The 19387-nt window shown below is 37.3% G+C and overlaps 1 protein-coding gene across 4 annotated transcripts in view; it reads right to left on the bottom strand.

Annotated features, from left to right (window-relative positions):
* Positions 1 to 19387, bottom strand: part of NEO1 (neogenin 1) — a 249381-nt gene that overhangs the window by 168517 nt on the left and 61477 nt on the right. For all 4 annotated transcript variants that reach the window (XM_021667498.2, XM_021667500.2, XM_064382335.1 and 1 more), the window contains exon 2: positions 10781 to 11098. In XM_021667498.2, the coding sequence (XP_021523173.2) occupies positions 10781 to 11098 (318 nt within the window). The remainder of the gene's footprint in view (positions 1 to 10780; positions 11099 to 19387) is intronic.

The following is a 19387-nucleotide window of genomic DNA, read 5'->3' as shown; positions in this document are numbered from 1 at the left end:
CAGACCATCTTAAGTATTAAAGTTATCACCAGCAACAGAACAAAATATCACATGCTTCCTGGTATGATGCACTGAGAACACAGCATTACTTCTGTGGTATTCCTCCCCAAAATGCAAAATCTGAATCTATTCATAGGGGAATATCAAACAAACCCAAAATGAGGCAAGGAAAAACCAAGTTATATCAAAAGAGTTTAAAGAGACACAACCACTAAGTGAAATATGTAATCTTGGGCCAGAAAGAAGACTGTGTGTGGGGGGAGGAGAGGGGAAGTACTCTGCTTTTGGTTTTTTCTATAAAGAACTTTATTGAGATAAACAGTGAAATCTAAATTAAACAGTAGTATTGTATTAAGGTTAATTTCCTAATTTTGAAGAACATCTGTGGTTATCTAAGAGAATGTCCTTGTTTCAAGGAAACATACATGTAGGTATTTAGGAGGTGGTTACAGAAAACTTGTCTGCAATTTACTCTTAAAGGTTCAGAAAAAATATGCGTATTTGGGGGGATAAGGCAGATAGGGCAAGACGTTAACAATTGGGTAATTTAGGTGAAGGTATATGAGATTCATTGGTTCTATTCTTGTACCTACTCCCTAAGTTTGAAATTATTTCAAAATAAAATGTGAACCAAAAATGTGGTCATACTCTATAGATGCCACAGAATGTAGTGGCTAAGAGCATCAGTTTTCAAGTCACATATCTGAATCTGAATACCAATACCACTATTTCATAGATGTATGAAGTTGACAAGTTATTTAACCTCTCTCTAAGACTCAGTTTCTTTATAAGTAAAATGAAAGTAACAGGCCTCACAGGATTGTTTTTAAAAAAAATACTTAAATAATTTATATATAGTACATTGCATAAACACTGAACTAGCTATTATTATTATTGATATCTAAAAAGTGACTCTACTGTGCTCAGAACAAAACAAAAAGATAAATTACCAAAAAATTTGCTTTTTTTTCCCTTGAGCTCCCATGATTTGACCAAAAATCTACTTTTAAGAAACCAGAATATCAGAAGAAAGGAATTAACAAAGATAAACACAGAAACTAATAAAGTTGGAGAAAAGAGGAAATCTTCATCAATAAAACCAAAATATGGTTCTATTTTTAATTTTTTTTTTTTTTTTGAGACAGAGTCTCACTGTCACCCAGGCTGGAGTGTAATGGCACAATCTTGGCTGGCTGTAAGCTCCACCTCCAGGGTTCAAACAATTCTCCTGCCTCAGCCTCCCAAGTAGCTAGGATTACAGGCATGTACCACACACCAGCTAATTTTTGTATTTTTAGTAGAGGCAAGGTTTCACCATGTTGGCCAGGCTGGTCTCAAACTCCTGACCTCAGGTAATCCATCCGTCTCGGCCTCCTATAGTGGTGGGATTACAGGCATAAGCCACTGTGCCCAGCTAGGTTCTATTTTTAAAGAGTCAAAAAATTCTTACTGCTGAGGTCCCATGAAAATTACTAATTTTTAAAATGTAAGCCCACAAAAACAGAGAATTGGCAGACAAGAGATTTCAAACAATTTCTGAGTAGGAAAAGCAGATGGAGGACTAGTAACTGACATATCAAGACAGAGAATGCTGCAGCTTCCAGTGCTCCCAAGAAGGAAGCCAGTTGCCCTGCTGCCTCTAGAGAACTGTAGGAGAAAAAGGAGAGTGGGAGTAAGACCCAGAGTTGACAAGAAGACATTAACAATGTCTATATTTAGAACACACTATTCCACCTCTGGGCACAAAATACTCACAGTCAATGTACTGCCCAGGCAGAAAAACAGAAATTTTGGTTGTGGAGAAATGAGACAACTCAGAGAAAAAGACCTCTCATATTTAATTCTATGAACTACTTATTTAATGATCTTTCAAAAACTTCTCTTCTTGTTTGACTTGGCTACAATCAGTTTCTACTGCTTGCAACCAAAAAACCCTAAGAGTCTTTTAGAACAGCAATTTGGCATAATTTTTTATAAAGTTTTATTGAGATATAATTTATATACCATAAAGTTCACTATCTAAAGTACATAATTTAGTATTTTTCTAGTATATGAACAAAGTTGTGCAATCATCACCATAATCTAATTTCAGAACCATTGCATCATCCCAAAAAGAAATTTGTACTCACTTGCAGTCATTCCGCATAGCCCATAACTACCCCACACAACACACCTCAAGTGCCTCATCCCTGCTCCCCTATTCATGGGTCCTTAGTCCTAGACAACTACCAATCTGCCTTTCTATTTCTATAGATTTTCCTATTCTGGACATTTCATATATATGAGATCATACAATATGTGATCTTTTGTGACTGGCTAACTTAGCATAATATTTTTGCAGTTCATCCATGTTGTAGTATGTGTCAGGACTTTATTCCTTTTTATTGCCAAATAATACTTTATCCTATGAATATACCCTATTTTGGTTATCCACTCCGTAATGGACATGTAGGTTGTTTCCACTTTTTGGCTACTATGAATAATGCTGCTATGAACATTCATGTACCAATTGCTGTGTGGACATAGCTTTTCATTTCTCCTGGGAAGATACCTAGGAGTGGAACTGCTGGGTCATATGGTAACACTATGGCTAACATTTTGAGGAACTGACAAACTAGTATCTTTTAAATTGCACGCGTACGCGCGCGCGCACACACACACACACACAAAGTGTATCCTATGATCCAGCAATCCCAATTCCAGTAGTCTGTTTTATATAAATAAAGATTTGCAGAAGGCAGTTCACTATAATACTGCCTGTAACATCCAACAATTTTAATCCATTTAATTGTTCAGCAAAGAAATCTTAAAAAAAAAAAAGTATGTATATCTAGACAACGTATACTATGCAACTATTTAAAATAACTTTTATTTAATCTCTTAGCTTGGGCACTATTGACTCCTGATACCTACGGCCAAGAATAGCTTAAATAACTTTCCAACAGAACCCTGTATGCAGTCACCACAGAATCTATCACCTTCTATGGTGCTGCTTGCTTAGATACTGTGTCAAAAAATGCTTCCTGAAGGATATCAAAGCTAAGAGGAAGAATGGACAAACTTAGCAGAGGAGAAGAAAGTGAGGAAAAGGTGGAGGATAAAATTAACAGGCAGTGGGGAAGCCATGAGCAAAGGCTGGAATGCAGAGAATAAATGAAAGGAAATAAAATACTCAGTACTGCCAGTGCTTAAAACTGTGGTGAGGGTGATGAGGGTGGTGGTGGAGGCAGGAGATGGGGGTGGGGACAGAGGCAGGGTGAAATGTTAAGAAATAAGGTTGGAGAAGTGGAGGACGGCTCATAAAAGGAATCAACAGGCCTGTTATTTGAGAGTTGAGAGGTTAATTTGATGGTGTTACTGGAGAATCACTGAAGGGTGAGAAAGAGTACTCTAACCAGGTGGAGACTGGACTGGAGGAGGGGAAGAATAAGGTAGCAGGTAGATGCTTATAAGGCTGTGGTGAGGGAAGACTGAGAGTAGCCAGTCTTCTTTCAATAGCCATTTCTTTCCATCCAGAAAGTGGATTAAGTACAGAGAAATTAGGAAGCAGAATTCACTGGATCTGATGATAGCATGTGGGGGGACAGCTGAGAGGAAGGAGCCCATGACTAAAGCCCAGAAAAGAGATATTTAAGAACTTAAATTATAAACAGACACTGACCTAAATGACACTGTAGAGGCAGTCGATATACTAATTTATTTATGAAACATGTTGGAGAAAGCCTGGCAAATGGATTATTCTTTAAAGGGAGAGAGAAGAAAGAAAGAGAAAAGAAGAAAGGAAAGAAGGAAGAGAGGGAAGAAGGGAGGGAGGGAGAGAAGGAAGGAAAGAAAAGGGAAATTGCAAAAAGGACCCATTTGTTTCTCCTTTTATTTTTCTATCCTCAATCTATGACTATGGAATAATTATAGAAACTTTACATCACACCCAAATTCAACTTTGAGTATTTGTCCCCAAAGAGAGGGAAAAAAAAAACCAGTCATTATGCTCTGAATGAATAAGCAAATATACTCTGGAGTGAGTATGAGATGGGAAACCATAATCCTGGAGTAGGAATGAGGCAGGAGACTACTGTCTCTGAGGTTCTGTCTCACATGTGGGCATTTCACCAAGAAAAGAGTAAATACAATATTTAAAGATAATATTTTTGTGTAACATGACCCTTCACAAAAACTATTTCATCTGGTACTCAAGTAAAGAAACACCATCTCAGGAATGCTAGTATCTTCTACAAAATGGACATGACTTACTTAGAAACCTATCTTACCTGTCTAGATCCCTAATTTTTCTTTCTTTTTTTTTTTTAATTGTACTTTAAGTTCTGGGGTACATTTGCAAATCATGCAGGATTGTTGCATAGGTACAGACATGGCAAGGTGGTTTGCTGCCTCCTTCCCCCCACCACCTATATCTGGCATTTCTCCCCATGTTATCCTTCCCCAACCTCCCCATCCCCCTCTGTCCCTCCCTTAGCCCCATCCCCCAACAGACCCCAGTGTGTGATGCTCCCCTCCCCATGTTCATGTGTTCTCATTGTTCAACACTGGCCTATAAGCAAGAACATGTGGTATTTGGTTTTCTGTTCCTATGTCAGTTTGCTGAGAATGATGGTTTCCAGATTCATCCATGTCCCTACAAAGAACATGAACATACCCTTTTTATGGCTGTGTAGTATTCCAAGGTATATATGTGCCACATTTTCTTTGTCCAGTCTATCATTGATGGGCATTTGGGTTGGTCACAGGTCTTTGCTATTGTAAACAGTGTCACAATGAACATAGGTGTACATGTGTCTTTATAATAGAACAATTTATAATCCTTTGAGTACCCAGCATATACCCAAAGGATTACAAATCGTTCTATTATAAAGACACATAGGATTGCCAGGTCATGGAATTTCTATTTCTAGATCCTTGAGGTAACACCACACTGTCTTCCATAATGGCTGAACTAATATACACTCCCACCAACAGTGTAACAGTGTTCCTTTTTCTCCACATCCTCTCCAGCATCTGTTGTCTCCTGATTTTTTAATGATTGCCATTCTAACTGGTGTGACATGGTATCTCAATGTGGTTTTGATTTGCATTTCTCTGATGACGAGTGAAGATGAACATTTTTCATATGTTTGTTAGCCTTGTAAATGTCTTCTTTTGAAAAGTATCTATTCATATCTTTTGCCTACTTTTGAATGGGTTTGTTTTTCTTGTAAATCTGCTTTAGTTCTCTGTAGATTCTGGATATTAGGCCTTTGTCAGATGGGTAGACTACAAAAATTTTTCCCCATTCTGTTGGTTGCCTGTTTACTCTGATGATTGTTTCTTTTGCTGTGCAGAAGGTCTTAAGTTTAATTAGATCCCATTTGTCTATTTTGGCTTTTCTTACCATTGCTTTTGGTGTTTTAGGCATGAAGTCCTTGCCTATGCCTATATCCTGAATGGTATTGCCTAGGTTTTCTTCTAGGATTTTTATGGTATTAGGTTTTAAGTTTAAATCTTTAATCCATCTGAAGTTAATTTTAGTGTAGGGTGTAAGGAAGGGGTTCAGTTTTAGCTTTCTGCAGATGGCTAGTCAGTTTTCCCAACACCATTTCTTAAACAGGAAATCCTTTCCCGATTGCTGGCTTTTGGCAGGTTTGTCAAAGATCAGATGGTTGTAGATGTGTGATGTTTCTTCCGAGGTCTCTGTTCCGTTCCATTGGTCTATATCTCTGTTTTGGTACCAGTACCATGCTGTTTTGATTACAGTAGCCTTGTAGTATAGTTTGAAGTCAGGTAGCATGATGCTTCCAGCTTTGTTTTTGCTTAGGATTGCCTTGGCTATGCGGGCTCTCTTTTGCTTCCATATGAAGTTTAAAGTGGTTTTTTCGAGTTCTGTAAAGAAGGTCAATGGTAGCTTGATGGGGACAGCATTGAATCTGTAAATTACTTTGGGCAGTATGGCCATTTTCACAATATTGATTCTTCCTAGCCATGAGCATGCAATGTTTTTCCATTTGTTTGTGTCCTCTCTTATTTCCTTGAGCAGTGGTGTGTAGTTCTCCTTGAAGAGGTCCTTCGAATCCTTTGTTAGTTGTATTCCTAGGTAATTTATTCTCTTTGTAGCAATTGCGAATGGGAATTTGCTCATGATTTGGCTGTTTATCTGTTATTGGTGTACTGGAATGCCTGCGATTTTTGCATGTTGATTTTGTATCCAGAGACTTTGCTGAATTTGCTTATCAGTTTAAGCAGATTTTGGGCTGAGATGATGGTATGATGGTAACTTCTAAATATACAATCATACCGTATGAAAATAGAGATAATTTGACTTCCTCTTTTCCTAATTGAATACCTTTTATTTCTTTTTCTTGCCTGATTGCTCTGGCTAGAACTTCCAATACTATAGTAAATAGGAATGGTGAGAGAGGGCATCCTTGTCTAGTGCCAGTTTTCAAAGGGAATGCTTCCAGTTTTTGTCCATTCAGTATGATATTGGCTGTGGGTTTGTTGTAAATAGCTTTTATTATTTTAAGATACGTTCCATCGATGCCTAGTTTATTGAGAGTTTTTAGCATAAAGGGCTGCTGAATTTTGTTGAAGGCCTTCTCTGCATTTATTGAGATGATCATGTGGTTTTTGTCTTTGGTTCTGTTTATGTGATGGATTACGTTTATAGATTTGTGTATGTTGAACCAGCCTTGCATCCCCAGGATGAAGCCTACTTGATTGTGATGGATAAGCTTTTTGATGTGCTGTTGTATACGGCTTGTCAGTATTTTATTGAAGATCTTTGCAGCAATGTTCATCATGGATATTGGCCTGAAGTTTTCTTTTTTAGTTGAGTCTCTGCCAGGTTTTAGTATCAGCATGATGTTGGTCTCAGAAAATGAGTAAGGGAGGATGCCCTCTTTTTGTATTGTTTGCAATAGTTTCAGAAGGAATGGTACCAGCTCCTCTTTGTATATCTGGTAGAATTCGGCTGTGAACCCATCTGGAACTGAACTTTTTTTGGCTAGTAGGCTATTAATTGCTGCCTCAACCATAGATCTTGTTATCTGTCTATTCAGGGATTCAATTTCTTCCTGGTTTAGTCCTGGGAGGGTGTAAGTGTCCAGGAATTTCTCCATTTCTTCCAGATTTGCTGGTTGATGTGCACAGAGTTGTTTGTAGTAATTTCTGATGGTAGTTTGTATTTCTGTGGCTTCGGTGGTGATATCCCCTTTATCATTTTTTATTGCATCTGTTCTAGTCTTCTCTTTTTTCTATTAGTCTGGCTAGTAGACTGTCTGTTTTGTTGATTTTTTCAAAAAACCAGCTCTTGGTTTCACTGATTTTATGAAGGGTATTTTCTGTCTCTATCTCCTTCAGTTCTGCTCTAATCTTAGTTATTTCTTATATTCTGCTAGGTTTTGAGTGTTTTTGATCTTGCTCCTCTAGCTCTTTCAATTTTGATGATAGGGTGACAATTTTAGATCTTTCCTCGCTTCTCATGTGGGCATTTATTGCTATAAATTTCCCTCTAGACACTACTTTAAATATGTCCCAAAGATTCTGGTACGTTGCATCTTCATTCACATTGGTTTCAAACAACGTCTTTATTTCTGCCTTCATTTCATTGTTTATCCAGTCAACACTCAGAAGCAAGTTATTCAGTTTCCATCTAGTTGTGCGGTTTTGAGTGAGTTTCTTAATCCTGAGTTCTAATTTGACTGTACTGTGGTCTGATAGACTGTTCGTTATGATTTCCGTTCTTTTGCATTTGCTGAGGAGAGATTTACTTCCAATTATGTGGCCAATTTTAGAGTGTGATGTGGTGCTTAAAAGAATGTATATTCTGTGGATTTGGAGTGGAGAGTTCTGTAGATGTCTATTAGGTCCACTTGGTCCGGATCTGCATTCAAGTCCTGGATATCCTTGATTTTCTGTCTCGTTGGTCTGTCTAATATTGACAGTGGAATGTTAAGGTCTCCCACTATTATTGTGTGGGAGCTGAAGTGTCTTTGTAGGTCATTCAGAACTAGCTTTATGTATCTGAGTGCTCCTGTATTGGGTGCATATATATTTAGGATAGTACCATTATGTAATGCCCTTCTTTGTCTCTTTTGATCTTTGTTGGTTTGAAGTCCGTTTTATCAGGAATTAGGATTGTAACCTCTGCTTTTTTTTTTTTTTTTGCTCTCCATTTGCTTGGTAAATCCTCTTCAGTCCCTTTATTTTAAGTCTATATGTGTCTTTGCATGTGAGATGGGTTTCCTGAATACAGCACACCAACGGATCTTGACTTTTTATCCAGTTTGCCAGTCTGTGTCTTTTGATTGGGGCATTTAGGCCATTTACATTTATAGTTAATACTATTATGTGTGAATTTGATCCTGCCATTTTGTTACTGTTTTTTTGTTTGTTTGTTTGTTTGTTTTTTGCCTGTTAGTTGATGCAGTTTCTTCATTGCATCATTGGTTTTTACCATTTGGTATGTTATGTAGCTGGTACTGGTTATTCTTTTTCATGCTTAGTGCTTCCTTCAGAAGCTCTTGTAAGGCAGGTCTGGTGGTGACAAAGTCTCTTAGAAGCTGCTTGTCCGTAAAGGATTTTATTTCTCCTTTATTTACGAAGCTTAGTTTGGCTATGAGATTATGGGTTGAAAGTTCTTTACTTTAAAGATGTTGAATATTGGCCCCCACTCTCTTCTGGCTTGTAGGGTTTCTACCAAGAGGTCCGCTGTGAGTATGATGGGCTTACCTTTGTGGGTGACCCGATCTTTCTCTCTGGCTGCCCTTAGCATTTTTTTCCTTCGTTTCAACTCTGGTGAATCTGATGATTACGTGGCCTTGGGGTTGTTCTTCTTGAGGAACATCTTTGTGGTGTTCTCTGTATTTTCTGGATTTGAACATTGGGCTGCCTTGCTAGGTTGGGGAAGTTCTCCTGGATAACATCCTGGACAGTGTTTTCCAGCTTGGATTCATTCTCCCCATGACATTCAGGTACACTGATCATGCATAGATTAGGTTTTTTCACATAATCCCATATTTCTTGGAGGCTTTGTTCACTTCTTTTTACTTTTTTCTCTATTCTTGCCTTCTCATTTTATTTCATTGAGTTGATCTTCAATCTCTCATATTCTTTCTTCTGCTTGATCGATTCGGCTACTGAAACGTGTACGATTTGCGAAGTTCTTGTGCTGTGTTTTTCAGCTTCATCAAGTTGTTTATGTTCTTCTCTAAGCTTGTTATTCTAGTTAGCATTTCGTCTAATCTTTTTTCAAGGTTTTTAGTTTCTGTGCATTGAGTTAGAACATGTTCCTTTAGCTCAGAGAAGTTTGTTATTACCTACCTTCTAAAGCCAGCTTCGGTCAATTCACCAAATTCATTCTCCATCCTGTTTTGTTCCCTTCCTGGTGAGGAGTTGTGATCCCTTGGAGGAGAAGAGGCATTCTGGGTCTCTGATGGTTTCATCCTTTTTGCGCTGGTTTCTTCCCATCTTCGTGGACTTCTCTAGCTTTGATCTCAGGGAGTCACCTGAGGCTGCAGACTGTCCCTTGTCTGCCTGTAGGGGTGCTACTGGGCTGCCTCAGTCTCAGTCCGGGTGCTGCTTAGGCTTTCTGTGTCTTTTTTTTACACTGGGAGATTAGGCCCACCTCTGTAATGGTGGAAGCCCTTCCCCACACCAAGTTCAATTCTTCCGGGTCGAGCTTGACTGATGTGCTGGCTGCAAAACCCTCAAGCAAGAGGGCTTCAGCCTGCTGGGCTTTGTGGGGGAGGGACCCGCCTAGCCTATCCCTGTCTCTCTGCTTTTAGCACCGCCTCTCTCCCGGGGGCTGGGAGCTCCATCCTGCAGGCTCTCCCGGCTATGCGTCCACCTAGATCTGTGCCAACAATCCATGGCACTGGCCAAGGCTGCTATTCAGCTCTGCGCAGGTAAGTTGGGCACTTTTCAGCCCAGCGAAGAGTTCCTGGTCTTTGGGTTGCAGAGGCTTTGGGAGAAGTGCAGTGTCTGGACCGGTGTGCCACGGGAGGAGGAAGCCCCCGATCCTCCGGTTAGATACACTTCCCGGGTGGAGCAGCACCCCACCCCGCCTCAGTTTGCCCTCTTTGGGCTATGCCTACTGTCCAACCAGACCCTTTGGGATGAACCTGGTACCTCCTTTGGAGATGCAGAGATCACTTGCTTTATGCGTCTCTCTCATTGGGAGCTAAGCACCGGAACTGTTTCTATGCAGCCAGCTTGGCAGACTCCTAGATCTCTAATTTCTCTTAAACTTTCCATCATTCTTCAAATAAGGATACTCCTTTTCAGGAGTATCCTTTACAACTTTCTGCCCTTTACAACTTTCTGCTCTCCACCTCAATACACACTCTCTAGATTTTAAATCGATCCAGTTGAACATCATTTCCTTGGTTAAGGCATTAAGGAATCAGGATTCTGACTTCAAGTTTTACAAAACCATACTAAATGGTTATGCTGGGTAAGACAGAAGTTGGCCATCAAAGTGATTTAATTTTCCTATACCACTTCCTCTGCCACTTCCAAGTTTAAAAGGAGAAAAGAACTGCTCAGTACTTCTGATAGCAATATTAAGTCATCAGACAAGTGGAAACACACTACAGTTTATCCTCATGACACTGAACAAGCCCTATAGCAAGGGCCCATACACAGAATATATGCACAATTGATATCTGTCAAATGAGTATATTTGTTGCTACTAATTAAATGAAAACTCCAAGAGAACAGTGCTTTTATCAAGATGTACACATTATAAATATTTGAAAATGCAAAAAAAAAAAAATCACTTAAAACTTACCTGCTACTGTGAGCTTGGCTGTTCTACTGACAATAGTTCCAAGACTCTCAACAGTGGCCACACACTGATAATAACCTTCATCGGGTTTATTGTGTTTGGAATGCACCACATTGCTGATAAATAAAGATCCATCTGGGAGAAGCTGGCGTCGATCATCTGATACTAAGTTTAAAAAAGTTCCATCTTTTTTCCATTCAATTTTTGGAGAAGGCTCAGAATATGCTGAACAGTTTAATATAACAGAAGAGCCTCTAACTGAGAGTGTATCCACTGGCTCCACCAGAAAATAAAATGGAGTGAATGTTCGAATGCTGGCTCCTACAAAAATAAAGGAAAAAAAACAAAGTTAAGCAAAACTTTCTTCTACTATTTCTGTCAGAAAATATACTACTAACAAGTCCAAAAATTATTAACTGCTGCTCTTTGGATGTGACACATAAATATAGTCATCTCACTATAAAAGTCTAATAAATAAAATTTACTTTCTACTAGGAAACTAAACTTTGACTCATTCAAAAGCACACTGGGGGGGGGGGGAAACTTTCTACCTGAGATAATCAAGCCTTGTTAAATGATACAAATGATATGAAATAATGAAAGTTTTATTTCAAACCCTAGAATTAGATTTACAAATACTTTAAGTTACTGCATTCAAAGTGAAATTCTCTATTGAACATAAAGGCAGCAGAAAATTAAAATGATTCTTCATTAAGAGGTATCTTTTTATGATTATTAGTTATTTGTATTTCCTTCATAAATTTACTATACAAACACTTTGTCCATTTTTCTAGTGAATTTATTCATCCGATTCACTGAAAAAGCAATCTGTTATCGTATTTTGCAAATCTTATTTTTTTATTTGACTTTATAATATTTGTTATAAGAATAAATTTTAAGCTAAATGTTATGGTTAAGGTCTTTTTTATACCAAGATTATAAAAAATTTCAGCCTTGATTCGTTCTATTACTTTTGTGGTTTTCTACATTTTGTGATTTTCTACATTTAATCTTCATCTAGAATTCATTTTAGTGTAAACAGCATGGGAGGAATTAGCTTCATTTTTCTAAGTCCCTGACAGTTCTTTGAATATGAGAAGAACAAAATTTATAGAAAAATATTTGCTATAAACCTTATATTCTCAGCCACTTATCACTTTTCTTCAAGAAAACTTCCGACCAACTCCCTTATAAACAACTCAAGTTGTCATCAGCTTTCCTCGTGAAAAATCAGAGAAACCTAATCCAGCAAATGAAACTAAGATTGTTTTTCAAATATATCTACAGACTTTGATAATTTATTTACATTATGAATGTAAGGATGATACAAATTCTGTATCATATAATGAACGAACAGCTCTAAAGAAATATAAAACACGTCTGGGTGTGGTGGCTCACGCCTGTAATCCCAGCACTTTGGGAGGCCAAAGCAGGTGGATCATGAGGTTGAGAGAGCAAGACCATCCTGGCCAACACAGTGAAACCCCATCTCTATTAAAAATACAAAATTAGCAGGGCATGGTGGCACACGCCTTTAGTCCCAACTGGGGAGACTGAGGCAGGAGAATCGCTTGAACCCAGGAGGCAGAGGCTGCAGTGAGCCAAGATCACACCACTGCACTCCAGCCTGGTGACAGAGCAAGCCTCTGTCTCAAAAAAAAAAAAAAGAAAGAAATATAAAACACACTGGCAAGGGAAGAAAATAACATTCAATTGTTTTAAAAGTTTTCCAACACTTCAATGATAAACAAATTCTAATTCTAATCACACTAATCATTCTTTCCCAAACACCACAAGCAGGTATTAGAAAAGAGTTTCAGGTCTCTACGTCCATTTAATGACCATGAAATTTATTTTACAAGTCTTAAAATTCCTGAAAATAAGCTTAGAAATTTTTCAAAAGTAACCTGCAGTTAGTTTCTTATTACTATCAAAATGGTTATGTTGCATTAATTTACTGGACTCATAGAATAAACATAAACAAAAAGGATATAAGATAGCTAAACTAAGAGAAATTACCTTTATATGTCTACTGTGTAACTATTAACAACTCAGTTGTGCAACTCAGTTTACAAAAACTGTTTGATATTAAGTCTTAGCATGGAAAAGAGTGATATAAAGTGGTCATTATTAGAATGGAACCTGCAGTCTCTCATTAATTCTTTAGCCACTGGAAGTTTTTATAAGTTATCTGGTTATATAATCTAAAGACTGGTACCATCCACCATGCTAGGTGGGTACTGGGAACATAGCAAATGAAAACTGCAGAAAGATAGATCGTAAGCCTGCAGTTCCCGAACTATACCCCGAGATACCCAAAGGCACCTCAGAGAACTCCCACGGTCATTTTCAAATGAGTATCTATGTCCCAACAAGTTAGCACCTTTTTGAAAAAATAATACATGCAAACTGGTGGTTAAAATATACAAATTAAAAACCTGAAATATTGTATTACTGGTAATAAAATATATTTTATTTCAAAACTACAACACAATTTTTGTCATTTGAAAAAATACCCCCAAAATTACAATTTAAATGTTTTGCAGTAACACAGACTTGCTTTTTTTAAAATTGAGCCAAGTTGAACAAAAAAAAATGTATGTGTTTGAAAAATTAAGAGCAAATTACACTCATAGATAAGCTTACAAATGCCTTTGAAAATCAAGGCACTTCAAAATTTTTACCAAAAAAATTCACTCTAAATTATTGAGAATACAGTGTTACATAAATATTTCTATATATCATTTTGTATTTTGTTCCCTCAGTAGGAGGGCAGTGACCTAAGATATCCTCTCTTCACTCAAAGGCTTGCTGCTGCCTTTTACAAAGAAATCTTAAGGAACTGCCACATCAGTCACCAAGTGATCTAGCTTCTGCCTATCTCCAGCCCCCCTGTATCACTCTCCAGTCAGTCCCCCACAGCTCCTGCCTCTTCACACAAACTATTCCCATCACCACTCCTTTTCAGTCAGTTCCCAGTCTTCCCTCAAGCTTAGCTTAAATATCATTTGCCCAGAAATGCTCTGTCCCTGGTGCCCAGGCTATGTTAGTTTTGCCTGTTCTAAGCAAGCATGATGTATGCTCTACCTCCAGAGCACTCCAAATGTTCTTAATTTTTGAATATTTGTAATAACTTGTTTGTTAAAGTAGAGAGGTTCCCAAAATTGCTTCGCTCCTAGTACCCTTATTTTCTCTTTCAAGAATTCTATAGGTCAAAAGAAATAGCTAACTGTTCTATTTTTTTAACAGTTAGGTTCAAAAAAATGAGTATCTATGTCCCAACAAGTTAGCACCTTTTTGAAAAAATAATACATGCAAACTGAAAAATACACATATATTTCATTTTTAAATAACCACAATTAGTTACTATGGGATGTTCGCACCTATAGGGCACCACACAACTTCTAAAACTTAGATTCTGTACAACTAAATACTGCCACCCACATTTCCTGTCACGCTGATTTTTGCATAGTACTTGCTTTTTAAAAGAGTAACCACCAAAAGCTCAATTCACAAAGATATCACAGCTACAAAATGAAGATGGTACAATGAGCTGCTGAAACTATGAACTACCTTGAGCTAGAAGTTCACATAGTTTCCAACAGATGTGGCCACTGACCCTGAGAGTTCTCTGAGGTGCCTTTGGGTATCTCAGGGTATAGTTTGGAAACTGTAAGCTTATGATCTATCTTTCTACAGTTTTCATTTGCTATATTCCCAGTACCCATCTAGTATGGTGGATGGTACCAATCCATCATGGTGGATGGTATCTGATTATATAACCAGATAACTTCTAAAAACTTCCACTGGTTAAAATATTAATGAGGAACTGTAGGTTCTAATAATGGCCACTTAGTATCACTCCCTTCCATGCTAAGACTTAATAACAAACAATTTTTGTAAATTCTGACTAGTGTTTACAAAACTATAATGGAAAAGCAAAAAAAAAAAAAAAAAGCCATTAAAAGCCAAAGTAATTCTGCAAAACAAAGTAAAGGGACTCCATTCATTAGTTACCAGTATGCATAAAACTACAGTAATTAAGCCACTGTGGCTCTGGAGCAGGGGATAAAGACACATAACAGGCTATAAAGCCCCGAAACCGAGCTATATATATTTGAAAACTTAATATATAGTAGAGACGACATTTTAAATCAATTGAGAAAAAGGATGAACTATTCAGTAAATGTTACTAGGACAACTGGTTATCCAAATGGGAAAAAAATGAGATGCCTACTCACACCATGTAATAATAGTAAGCACTTATGTGTTTCCACGTACCAGATAATGTTCTAAATATTTTCTACATATTAACCACTCATTTAAACTTCACTATTATCTTACAAAACAAGTTCAAGAATCAGCCTTATTTTAGAGAGGAAAACAAAAAACACATAAATGTTAAGGATCTCGTCAAAGGTCGCACAGGTAGTAAATCAGAACCAGAGTCTGTGATCTTTATTACATTATTTTTAGCTATTTGTTCATTATCTGTGATCTTATACTACATTATATTACAATGTCACTCAATACAGACATAAAAATGTATTCAAGGCCTATGAAAAATGTAAGTGATAAAAACCTTAGAAGAAATTTTAGGAAAATACAAGGATAATCCTGGAGTTAGGCAACCTTTTAAATCAAAATCGGAAACTCAAAGCTAGAAAAGAAGAAGCATGTTTTACTTTATTGCATTAAAAAAAATTTTTAAACCAACTTTTCATGGCAAAATACCATAACAAAGCAAAAGACAAACAATGGATTTGGGGGAAACTGTGTCACATGTAACAGATAAAGAATTTAAAAGGCTAAACTGCTCAATACAAAAATGGGTGAAGCTACGTTCCAATAAAACTTTATTTATACAAATAGGTGGCTGAATGGATCTGACTGATTTATTGTAGTTTGCTGATCCTTGCCTTAGAGTACTATCCAGTGAAAAAATAAGTGAGCTATGTTTCAGTTGATGTAGAATGACTTCTGCAAAAAATGAATAATGCAGATAAGTGTAAATTATATAATTCACATATATCTGATTATATGGGCATTGAGAAAGGTAGGAAAAGTTTACACCAAGTTGCTACTGCTGGTTACTGGGAGAGGAAGGATAGGAGAAAGGATGTGGAGGAAAGATAAAAATCCCCAAGCATATAAAACAGTTCCATGATAAAAAAGCATCTTGTATGTATAATCCATTTATAAATATTACACTGGTTGGGCACAGTGGCCCACCCCTGTAATCCCAGCAATTTGGAGGGCCAAGGTGGGCAGACTGCTTGAGCCCAGGAGTTTGAGACCAGCCTGGGCAACATGTCTAAACCCCATCTCTACCAAAAAAAACAAAACAAAAATTAGCCAGGAGTGGTAACTTGTACCTGTAGTTCCAGCTACTCAGGTAGGCTGAGGTGGGAGGATCACTGGAACACAGGAGGCAGAAGATGCAGTGAGCCAAGATTACACCACTGCACTCCAGTCTGGGTGACTAAAGGAGACCTTGTCTCAAAAAATAAATAAATAAATATTATACCTATATGTGTGGCAGATGTGATGTATGTTCACACTCATGTAAATGCCTAAAGAAAAACATTTTTTTAAATGGTCACCAAAATAGGGATTATCTCAAGGATTTCAGTTTTTATTTTTTTCTTTCACCTTTGGTATTGTCTAAATATTTTACATAAAAATAGTATTACTCAAGCAGAAATATAGCTATCTTCATAAATTCATATACACACATATAGTCTGCACAGGAGAGGAACATTATGAAAAGTCTGGGGTATATTTGTATGCTGAGATTGAGTGTCAAGATGCATAAATAATAAAAAATGTTGTTAAAAATATGTAGAGTATGACTCTTCTGATATTAAAATATGTACACATGTACAGATGCTTGTGTGCTCATATTTCAATGTAAATACACAGGGAAAAGACTAGAATAGCAAACACTGAACAGTTAACATTGTTTCCTCCCTGGGGAGAGCAGCGGGTTTGAGCTGCCAACGGAGAGCGTACAGGGAAAACGCCTTTTATTCCATGTATTTCTGTATTGCCATTTTTTTAAATATATGAACAACTGCATATACATTCTTATCTTTTTCTTTTCAATAACAAAAATTTTGTTGTTGGTGGTGGTGAACAATCCTTTGCTGGGAACAGGAGATTATTTTCTAAAAGATCTAACACCATTTTCTTTACTTACTTTTTGTCACAATAGAAGGGTTATCAAACACTCACTCCTTAGCTGACTTTGTATAAAAACTGTCCTATACTTCTCCCCAGGGACCTGACTCCCCAGCCACTTATATTTGCTTAATTTTGGTTTAGTATGGCCAGAGTCACTGGATTCCATTTTGAAATAGTTTAATGATCCTGTCTAGTATCTTCTACATACCCAAGTCTCTGCAAATTTCTCACTTCTTAATGGAATAGCTCTCACTTCTTGATAGACTATTCCTCACATTCTGATAGAATACTTCACACTTCTTGATAGAATTCCATCTTGTGGAAAGAAAATATCCACAGGAACTTCTTTCAGTTGTAACTCTCACCAGTAGCAACAAATCATATCTCTCAGTGCAGGTCTTAATTGTGTGACCAGTAATTATTCTCAACTTTATTGTACCCACAGTAAAACATTAACATATGGCATTTGAATACTTGCAGAAATAAAATGAAATCATCTGTCCTATTGCCAAAAGAGGTTCAAAGTTTAATAGTAGCAGAAACGCAAGGCAGGATAGGCAGCATTTTTATATACCTACAAATGCAAGCATTCTGTATAATGTTCATCATAAGTATCAATGTATTATAATAAGCTAAGACACTACTGTCAAAGGACTTCCTTTTTTACTACTTATTAATGTTTCTTTCAGCCATCCCATCCCTCCTGTCAATCTCCAAATTCTATATTTCATCCATCCTGATCCTTTGGTGTCCACTATCACTATGCAGTTCAGACTATCTTGCTTTAAGTTCTCAACTACATTAGAAAATTAAAATAATTTAACATTCAAAGATCTCAGCAACATTCATGTTATCAACTAAGAGCAGGCACCCAAGTGTTACAAACGTTTTCTACCCTGTTTTGCTGTGTAACAGCGCTCCTGGTTCCAGAGCTCAGTCTCTCTCTGCCCTGCACAGCTCATTTCTCCAAAAACTGATCTACCTCAGACACATCATCTTCCCTATATTTCAACTTTACAGAACCCCTCACCTGGGGAAAACATGTAATTAATTGTTAACATTATATAGATCATTTTAATTGTCTGATAAACATATATGCTTTTAAAACTTCATGGCATACAGGTATACCATAAAAACAGTGAATGCCAATGTCTAATCAAAACTGGATCTGAAATTCTTCTTTGGGATCATAATGTCCTATAGGGAAATTCTAGGGAGATTCAATTTCTATAGGGTAATGTGCTTTGATACATTGTTCTAATTTACAGCGACTATCTTCCCAACCATTCCTCCAAATTAAAAAAAAAAAATCTGAATTCCTTTATTCCACAAACATTGATGATAATAAGAGTGCTTTCCTTTTCTTCAATTTTCTGCCTTGTTCTTCTCCCCCAGCTCCCTCCCTGTAAAAAGACACTAAAAAAGAACTATGGTCAGTAAAGTCAGGCAGACATGTTTTTGAATCCTAGCCCTTCTCCTTCTGTGCTAGTTGCTTAATTTCTCTCTGTATCTAAAATTTCCTCCCCCATCAAACAAGAAAAATTATGCTTCCTTTCAAGGAAATTTCTGTGAAGATGAGAGAGAATTTGTGTAAAATACCTCATTGCTGGTGAAACCCCATCTCTACTAAAAATATAAAAATTAGCCTGGTGTGGTGGTACATGCCTGTAGTCCCAGCTACTTGGGAGACTGAGCAGGAGAATCACTTGAACCTTGGAGGCAGAGGTTGCAGTGAGCCGAGATCGCACCACTGAACTCCAGCCCGGCAAAAGAGTAAGACTCCATCTCAAAAAACAAACAAACAAACAAAAAACCCACTCATTGCTTGGCAGATAACAGGTCCTCAATAAATAGTAACTATTCACAGTTCAAGAACCTACAATATCTCTCCCAAAGTCCACTAACAATCTAGGACTTTAGTTTTCACAATGACATTTTAGAAATTCTTATGTATAAAATAATATGGAATGTACCTTTACTCATATTTTGACAACTGTTATGTGTAAAATAATATTAAGTGATCTTAAAACCAAGTATGACCATCTTTCTTCCCTGTCTAATCTTTCAACAGCTCCCCATTACAACTAAAATAAAATCTAAATTCATTACCATGGCCTGCCTAGAGGATCTGTTTCCTGACTCTCTCCAACCTAATCTCGTATCACACACTTCCTCTCACTTCTCTCAGTGGACTCTGAATAAGTCACATTATTTAGTTGCTTGAAAAATCTATGTCCTTTCCCACACTGGGGCCTCCACATGTGCCATCCCTTCTGCCTGGAACACTTGCTCTGCATCCACTCTCTGTCACATGGCTAGCTTCTTCCTTCATGTTTTAATCAAACTGTCCCTTCTACAGAGGCCTTTTCTAACAATTATTTCTGAAGAGATCCTAGTCCTCTATCCTTCTACCCTATGTGTAATCTT

Source organism: Aotus nancymaae, unplaced genomic scaffold (genome assembly GCF_030222135.1).
Source record: "Aotus nancymaae isolate 86718 unplaced genomic scaffold, 86718_ANA_hifiasm-v0.15.2.pri h1tg000003l, whole genome shotgun sequence".
In the NCBI taxonomy this organism is placed as follows: Eukaryota; Metazoa; Chordata; class Mammalia; order Primates; family Aotidae; genus Aotus; species Aotus nancymaae.
Note: the sequence above shows the minus strand (reverse complement) of the source record. Positions and strands in the feature narration are given on the sequence as shown.